The 7883-nt window shown below is 45.5% G+C and overlaps 1 protein-coding gene across 1 annotated transcript; it reads left to right on the forward strand.

Moving 5' to 3' along the window:
- The first annotated feature begins 1143 nt into the window (after positions 1-1143).
- LOC107655473 (putative nuclease HARBI1) lies at positions 1144-6547 on the forward strand. The gene is made up of 2 exons (XM_016442967.1): positions 1144-2718; positions 6189-6547. Exon 1 carries the CDS (start codon positions 1144-1146, stop codon positions 2284-2286), a length of 1143 nt encoding a protein of 380 aa, XP_016298453.1. The 3' UTR covers positions 2287-2718; positions 6189-6547.
- The last annotated feature ends 1336 nt before the right edge of the window (positions 6548-7883 follow it).

Consider the following 7883-nt stretch of genomic DNA (forward strand, 5'->3'; position numbering starts at 1 on the left):
AAATTAATATATATATATATATATATATATATATATATCAGGGCTGTCAGTAATTCAGTAATTAACACCTCTGTTTTTTCAGGATTTAGCCGTAAGAAATTACTCGTCATCCAGTTTTTTATATCGACTATGCATTCAAATAGTTTTTCAACTATTAACGTTAGCGTTAATAGTATTAGCGTTAGTTTTTCAAATTGGTATGTTTCGCCGGGCTGCGTAGAAATATAGAGCTGAGTATCATCAGCATAACAGTGAAAGCTAACACCGTGTTTCCTGATGATATCTCCCAAGGGTAACATGTAAAGCGTGAAGAGTAACGGCCCTAGTACTGAGCCTTGAGGTACTCCATACTGCACTTGTGATCGATGTGATACCTCTTCATTCACTGCTACGAATTGATGGCGGTCAGATAAGTACGATTTGAACCATGCTAATGCACTTCCATTAATGCCAACAAAGTTTTCTAGTCTATTCAAAAGAATGTTGTGGTCAGTAACATTAAGGGAACTGTTTGTTGCAGTTCCCTTAAACTTTTCCGATGCGGTCTGTGAGTATTTGCAGTGCGTTTCTGTATTTGGTCGTGTTGTGCTGTCAAACTGATGAAGATGTTTTCTTAATTTGGATGGGTTTTATTCTATTTGCATGTTTTTTCATTTGCAGCACGTTGAGCTGTCCACAGTATAAAAAAGTTAAGAAACTAAATCTACATTTATTTATGACATCTACAAGCTTCAGATTTTTTAAAGGGGTGGTTGATTGTGATTTAACTTTAACTGTAGTTAGTGTGTAAAGTTGCTGTTTGAACATAGACAATATCTGCAAAGTTACGCCCCTGAGGGAGGGGCTTCATAATAACAGGAAATCATGAGAGTGTTTATCAGAGAAGGGACAGAGCTGTGTAGAATAAAGGTAAATTATGTGAAAAATAATGCATCAACACATGTTAGACTGCACCCCATAAACACAATCAACCATCCCTTTAATATTGTGTTTAAATTTATATTTAAGAAAATACTTCATTTTGCTCATTACTGCAAAAATTCTATGAACTTTTAATACTTCATATAATCTGAATACGAGACATTCTCTACACTCCTGAACTGCGCAGGTGACCCTAACAGAGCTGTTTTCCTCTCGCAGATGATGATTGCTCAAACGTCTCGTCCGGTCGGTGGCCCACCGGCGCGCCCCACGAGGGTCTGGAGCAGCATCGAGAGCACCGATTGGTGGGAGCGTGTGGTCATGAGGGAGTTCCAGCCCTCCGATTGGCTGGAGAAGTTCCGCATGACTAAAGAGACGTTCTTCCTGCTGTGCGGAAAGCTGAAGCCGCGGCTGAGCCGTCAGGACACCCGTCTGCGTCCGGCGCTGCCGCTGGAGAAGCGTGTGGCCGTGGCTCTGTGGCGTCTGGCCTCTAACGTGGAGTACCGCACCATCAGCGCTCTGTTTGGCGTGGGCCGTTCCACCGTCTGCAAGTGTGTGCGAGACGTGTGTCATGCCATCGTGCTGCTGCTGCGGCCGCTGTACCTACGCTCCCCGAGCGAGCAGGAGCTGGAGGATGCTGCACGACTCTTCGCCTCGCGCTGGGGCTTCCCTCACTGCGTGGGAGCGGTCGGCAGCCTCCACGTGCCCATCATCGCTCCATCCAGCAACACGCACAGCTACTGGAACAGCCGCGGCTGGCTGTCGGTGGTCACTCAGGGCGCTGTGAACGGGCTGGGGCAGTTCTGGGACGTGTGTGCCGGCTTCCCGGGCAGCACCGAGCACTCGGCCATCCTGCAGAACTCCACGCTGTGGGCACGCGGCTGCGACGGGTTCCTGCTGCACGAGCCGCCGCTGGACTTCATGGGCCGGCCGCTGGGATATCTGATGCTGGGAGACGCCGGATACCCTCTGAAGAGCTGGCTGCTGAAGAGCTTCCCGGAGTCCGGCGCGCTCTCGGATGCTCAGAGAGCGTTTAACCGTAAGCTGGAGCGGGCGCGCGGCGTGGTGGACGAGGCCTTCCTGCGGCTCCGAGCGCGCTGGCAGTGTCTGCTGAAGAGGAACGACTGCCGCATGGACGTGATTCCCACCATGATCCTGGCCTGCTGCGTGCTGCACAATGTGTGCGAGGTGCACGGAGACGAGTTCATCGAGCACTGGGAGGAGGCGGTGCGTCACGAGGAGAGTCCACAGCCCGCAGACGAGGTGTCACCCGCCTCTGATGACCACGACGGAGAGGAAGTCCGAGCGCTGTTCTGCCAGTACTTCCTGCAGCAGGAGAACCAGCAGCGGACGCTGGCCTGCTGAGACAGAGACATCGAGCGTGTCTGTGAACAGCCTGCCGTCCTTGAGCGCTGCAGTGCTTTGGCTCTTCTCCTCCTCTGTTTTGTGCTGTCTTTTCCAGAACTTGATCTCATCTGTTCACTTCAGTCACATCTGAATGCAGAACATCACAGCGAGAGTAATGAACTGTACAGAAAGACACACGGCTCTGAGCTGCTGTCAGTAGTGTGTTTGTGGGTTAGTTAGTGCAGTGATCATCAGCTCATTAGCAGACAGTAGGCTTGTTCGAGACGCATCGGCGTGTGACAACAAAGCACCGCGAGAGCGATTGGAGAGCAGGCGGCTCTTTATGCTTTTGAATCGCTCTGGCGGTGCTTCCGATGAGTCTCGAACAAGCCTACTCCAAGACCTGAAATGAATCGTGCAGAGCTGGGCTCCAGGAACGGTTGGGAACCGGTGAGTTAGTGGATGGTGTTGTTAGTTAATGTGATTCTCTACACCTGTGTGAAACTGAGCAGAACTTATTCATACATCAGCAGCTGAATCAAACACACTGAGACTCAAACATCATGAAGAAAAGAGACTTTAGTGAAGAGGAAAGATCCTGAAGATACAGATAAGTCTGAAAGAAATGTTCTTCTTCATAAAGACTGTGAACGTCACATCTTTGTACTGTGCTTTCTAATGCTGTATGGATGTGTTTTAATAATCATTCACTGGCATTCTTTTAAATCATTAAACATAAACAGTAATGTTGCCTCTCATTATGATCATATCCTGCCTGATGTTTGAATTGATGTTTGTTGGTGTCATGTTTTTGTCCATACAAGAAAAGTCAATGGGGTCCGTTGTCGTTTCCGTTGTTCTTCAAAATATCTTCTTTCGCCTTCCAAACATGACACGGGTTTGAGCGGACCGTAAACGACGACAGGATGGTCATTTCTGGGTGAACCATCCCTTTAACAGTGCTCATCATAACATGCCATCTGTCTCTGAGGGTTTAGATTAAGAATAAGCAGTGAAATCTGGCACAAGATTAGGTTGAGGATTATATCTCCTGTTGTCTTGAGATAATATCAGGGAAGACGGGTGTATTCAGGTCAAGGGTCATTTGAAGTTCTCGAAGATATACTGTAGGACCTGTAGATGAGCGTCCAGTCACAGTGATCATATGTTCTGCTGGGATCATATGTGGTGAGGCTGAGTGTTGAAACTCTGTCTGCGGTCACTCATTACAGCCAGATTATCTGCGTCTCTGGAGAGACTGACGCTCGCCACACGCTCCTGTTCAGCCAAAGCTCATCCACCGCCAGCATGCTGCACCCGCTCATGATCTTCATGGTCATCGTCAACACGACCATGAGCATCATCTTCTGGACCTTCTTGATGTCGGAGGTCTTCTTCAAAGAGGCCGAGACGGAGGAGGCCAGAGCCGCGGCGGCCGTGTCTCCGGCGTAGAGTCGTCAGCATGCAGATCTCACGCAGCTTCATAGAGAGTCTCCTCTGCGTCAGACGCCTGCAGCTACAGAGCTTCCCCTGCAGTTTGAAGTTTTCTGTCAGCTCTTTTTTCTTTTGTTCTGTAACAGACGCACCGTTTGGGAATTGTGGAGCGTTTGTTCATTTACAGGTAAGAGGAAAACAGCCTCACGGTTCAATGTATTCCAACTTTCCCTCACTTATATAATCACTACTATATGCATAGATTGTTTATTGTTTTTTTTAACTCTTTAGATAGGATATTTCTTGAAGAAACAACTTGCCCAGTAGGAAGTGGTGCCTTTTTTCAGTCATTTCACTACAGTTCATCAACTGTCAGATTAACAGTAAATAAATACGGCTTCTTAATGGGCTTTTCTCAAACTCTTATATTTAGTTATTAAACCTTCAGCACTACATTGTAATTGCAGGAAAATATTTTTAACCCTTCTCTTTGAAACCCTTGTGCAGCGGTTATATTCAGAATATTTGAGAGGTTGAGGACACATTATTACAGTCAGTACTGTATTTTCTCAAATACACTTAAGCATTTTTATATGATGAATGGAGACATGCTAATTGTCTGATGATCTAATGAAAACATGAATGCATTTCTTTGCATCACACACTAAAAAGAGTCAAATAACGTTTGTCACAGAGACACAGATGGCCGTTTTCTAAGAAAGAGTTGCTGGTCGTGTCGCTTTATTTCACCTGAGAGAAGAAATGAAATAACAGGTGAAGCATGAAAAGCATCCCATGTGAGGTTCTGCTCGGAGACGGTCCAGCGCTGCAGGAGTTGTGTGTCCCGCATCTAACACCTGATTCAGCTCATCAGAAGAGACTGAGCTGCTGGGGGTCCAGGGGGGGCTTGTAAGCAGTGCAGATGGGATCTGAGCTGAAGGCTTATTAGATAAACAGTTGGATTAGTTTTGGAGATGCATATGACAGCATTTTCAAGTGTGATCAGTGGATTATAGCAGGACAGCATCTCGCGCAGAGACACCACAGAACACCAGCATGTTGCACTGGCTCATGGTTTTGATCGTCGTGCTCAACATCAGCATCACAGTCGTGGAGTGGACCTTTCTCTTATATGAGCTGATGAGGTTAAATTCAGAGGATCCAGATGAAGTGTGTCCGGAGTAGACAGAGCGGCACAGCTCGGTAGCATGAGGACTTTAGTCTCACATCATGTGCACAAAGAAATTAAGTGTCAAGGTAAGAAGTGCGTTTGAGTTGCAGGTTTCTCTCAGTTCTACATTACTGTAGCGTCTGTGGCGTGAAGTGTGACACGGTCCTACCTGCCCATTATTCTCTCCTTTGCTGGATTAGATGGGAATCTCTGGACGTGGTTCTCCTAATCTGGGGAATGTTCGGTGTGCTGGAACACACGCTGGTGGATTCAGGATTTGATTAAAACAGGCTTAATCTCCTCGTTCTCTGCGGCTCAATCGTTCCCCTGTAATCCAGGCAGATATTGTTTGTGATTAGAAAACTTTAAAACCTTCTTTATTTCTTTATGTCGTGAGCTGTAATTAAGTGTGCTGCCCTATATGTCTCTCTCTCTCTCTCGTTCTCATTTTCTGAACAGCAGATTTGTTGGTTAGCAGGAGTGTTGAATGTTGAAAGTTCAGATCGGCTCCGGGACAGACGCTGTCAGTCAGCATGGACTCTCTCCTCTCCTCCTCGTCTGGTTCTGCAGAGGAGAGGCTCTCGTGGGCCGCGGGTTCTCAGCGTTTGCTGCAGTCTCACGGGTCAGACCTCCGGCGCGAGACTCCATCTCTGTGCCGCCGCATGTGCTGTACATCACTGTGGGACTGCTGCTGCTGGTTCTGGTCACGTATGCGATTGTGGGTCACCTGATCGTTGACCTGCTTCATGACCTGGCAGGTATCGTCAGCGGTGGCGTGTTGTTCTTCCCGCATCCCTGCCGTTGTGTCGTGTTTCTGCAGTTTTCTCCTGTAAGCCTTTGTTTTGTTGGACATCATTTGGGTTCAGACTCAGATGTGCGTCACCTTTCTGACTCTTAATCTGTGCTCAAAATGGACAACAGAAACAGCAGCTCTGCGATTTGCACATCTTGTGTGAATGGCCGGCACTGTCATTTAAAAATAAATCATAGTCCTGTCGTGATGAAGCTTTCACGTCACAGACACTGAGACGTAGTCCACGTTTCCATGCTCTCAGTTCTTCTGATGTCTGTATCTTCCTGTTTGTGTGTTTTGTGGCGGTTGTTCACGAGTCTCTGCTTGTCCTGATCATTAAACCGCCCGCTGTTCTTCAGGAAAATCTTCTGCACAGCTGAGCTCTTCACAACAGTGAGCGTATGATATTTGAGATGCGTCCTCTCACACTGAGGATGACTGATGGATGGTTGTGTCTTATAATATAAGCAGTGTGTGTTCTGGCACATTTTCATGTGAACGGTTTTCATCGTCTCTCCTCAGACTGGGTCTTCGGCCCTAAAACTGGAGCTGGTGATTCTGAGCGCGGCCGTGAAGAGGCGGGGGTTCTGATGGAGGAAGAGCGAGCCGGTCTGCTGCCGGGATTCATCATCACCGAGCCCCATCATCACACAGGATCCGGCCTTCATTACATCACATCACTATGAGTCTGCAGACAGTGCAGTCTGTGCCAGCTCTCATTACTCTGGCTTTAATGTTTTCACTTCGTCTTTAGCATGTTTTTATCAGACCAGATGCTCTTTTAGCTGCTGTAGACAAGCAAAGCGTAGATAACAGTCTTTCAGCAAGAAAAGAGGGCGTGGTCATGTGACCGTTGTGATGTCATCAACGTAATTGCTGTGTTCTGTGATGCCATTAAAATTAATTCTGGGATAGTTGCTATTTTGGCTCTGTATAGGCATAAATGATGCAAAATAGAATTAAAGCCTCTCCTCACAGCTCGTTGTGTCTGATTCATCTTCATGAGCTACGAGATTATTCTAAAGCCTGTCTGGGTCAATAGGGACAGAAACGTGAGATGTTACACCGCAGCAGAATCTCAAGAAGCCCGTCGAGAGCTCAAAATCAGAAGAAAGAAATGCATCATGCTAAACTAATGTTGACCTAGTTTCATTATTAACTATTTTTATTGTGTACTGGTTTAATTGAGCTGCTCTTAAGAGATTTACAGCCTTTTATTAGGTTTTACAATGCTAGAACATCATTCATGATTTTTTATCTTTTATTATTCATGAGGTTTTATCTTTTATTAATAAAGTCAAATACTGTGTACCTGTTCTCTCACTCAGTTCATGATGAACCATAACCAGTCTGTAAGCCGTCTCAAAGCTGGATAATATGTGCTGATAAAGCCTGTGTCCTTGAGCGTCTCAATCGCAGCGTGCATCAGCGCCTCCTCTTTATTCTTCATTCACTGCTGGAGTTTCAGAGGAAGGCAACTTTATGATTTCTCCGGACGGATAACATCTGACCTTCATCACGGCCTGTGAACAAACTCTCATCTGGACGCATGTATTGAGCTACAGATCCACACTTTCACAAGCTTACGACGTGTTTATAGTGTGCTTGTGTGTTTAAGGTGTTTATTTGCAAAGAATTACATTTACAGGTCCTGATAAATGTCTATAATTGACATGATAAAAGTTAATTATAAAGTGAGCTCACTGAAATACTGTGTGTTGGGAAACTATTGAGATATTATGAGAAATCAAAGAATCTGTGCTGTGATCAGCTCATTGATCATTGAACAGCAGGGTTAGGTTATGGTCAGCTGTTCTTGTATTGGTTTGTATTAACTGTGAGTCAATTTATTAACTGACAGCTCTCCTGTCCCCATGTTGAGAGAAATCAGATGTTACTGTAGTGCTAAAATAAATATGAATATGCATTAATTCATCTCACTCACAAAAAAACAAAACTCCACAGATTCAGTATTCCTCAAAATGAATAAAAATAATGCAACTCAGAATATGACGCAAACCTGCAATAATTAAATGTTAAACAACACAAATATCCTTTATGTATTTAATCCTATTCTATTAGCTTCTGACCTTCGATGATCCAGTTCAACCGTACTAATAAGTACAAATTACTCTAGATGAACATTTGTGTGTCTTTTTTTATTGCTGAAGTGTGTTGAAATTTCTTCTTCTGCATTCTACTGTACTTTCCCTTCAG

This window comes from Sinocyclocheilus anshuiensis, unplaced genomic scaffold (assembly GCF_001515605.1).
Source record: "Sinocyclocheilus anshuiensis isolate Anshui unplaced genomic scaffold, SAMN03320099.WGS_v1.1 scaffold1116, whole genome shotgun sequence".
In the NCBI taxonomy this organism is placed as follows: Eukaryota; Metazoa; Chordata; class Actinopteri; order Cypriniformes; family Cyprinidae; genus Sinocyclocheilus; species Sinocyclocheilus anshuiensis.

Excerpts from the sequence above, each read along its gene's own strand:
- LOC107655473 (XM_016442967.1), top strand. The coding sequence starts at position 1,144 with ATGATTGCTCAAACGTCTCGTCCGGTCGGTGGCCCACCGGCGCGCCCC.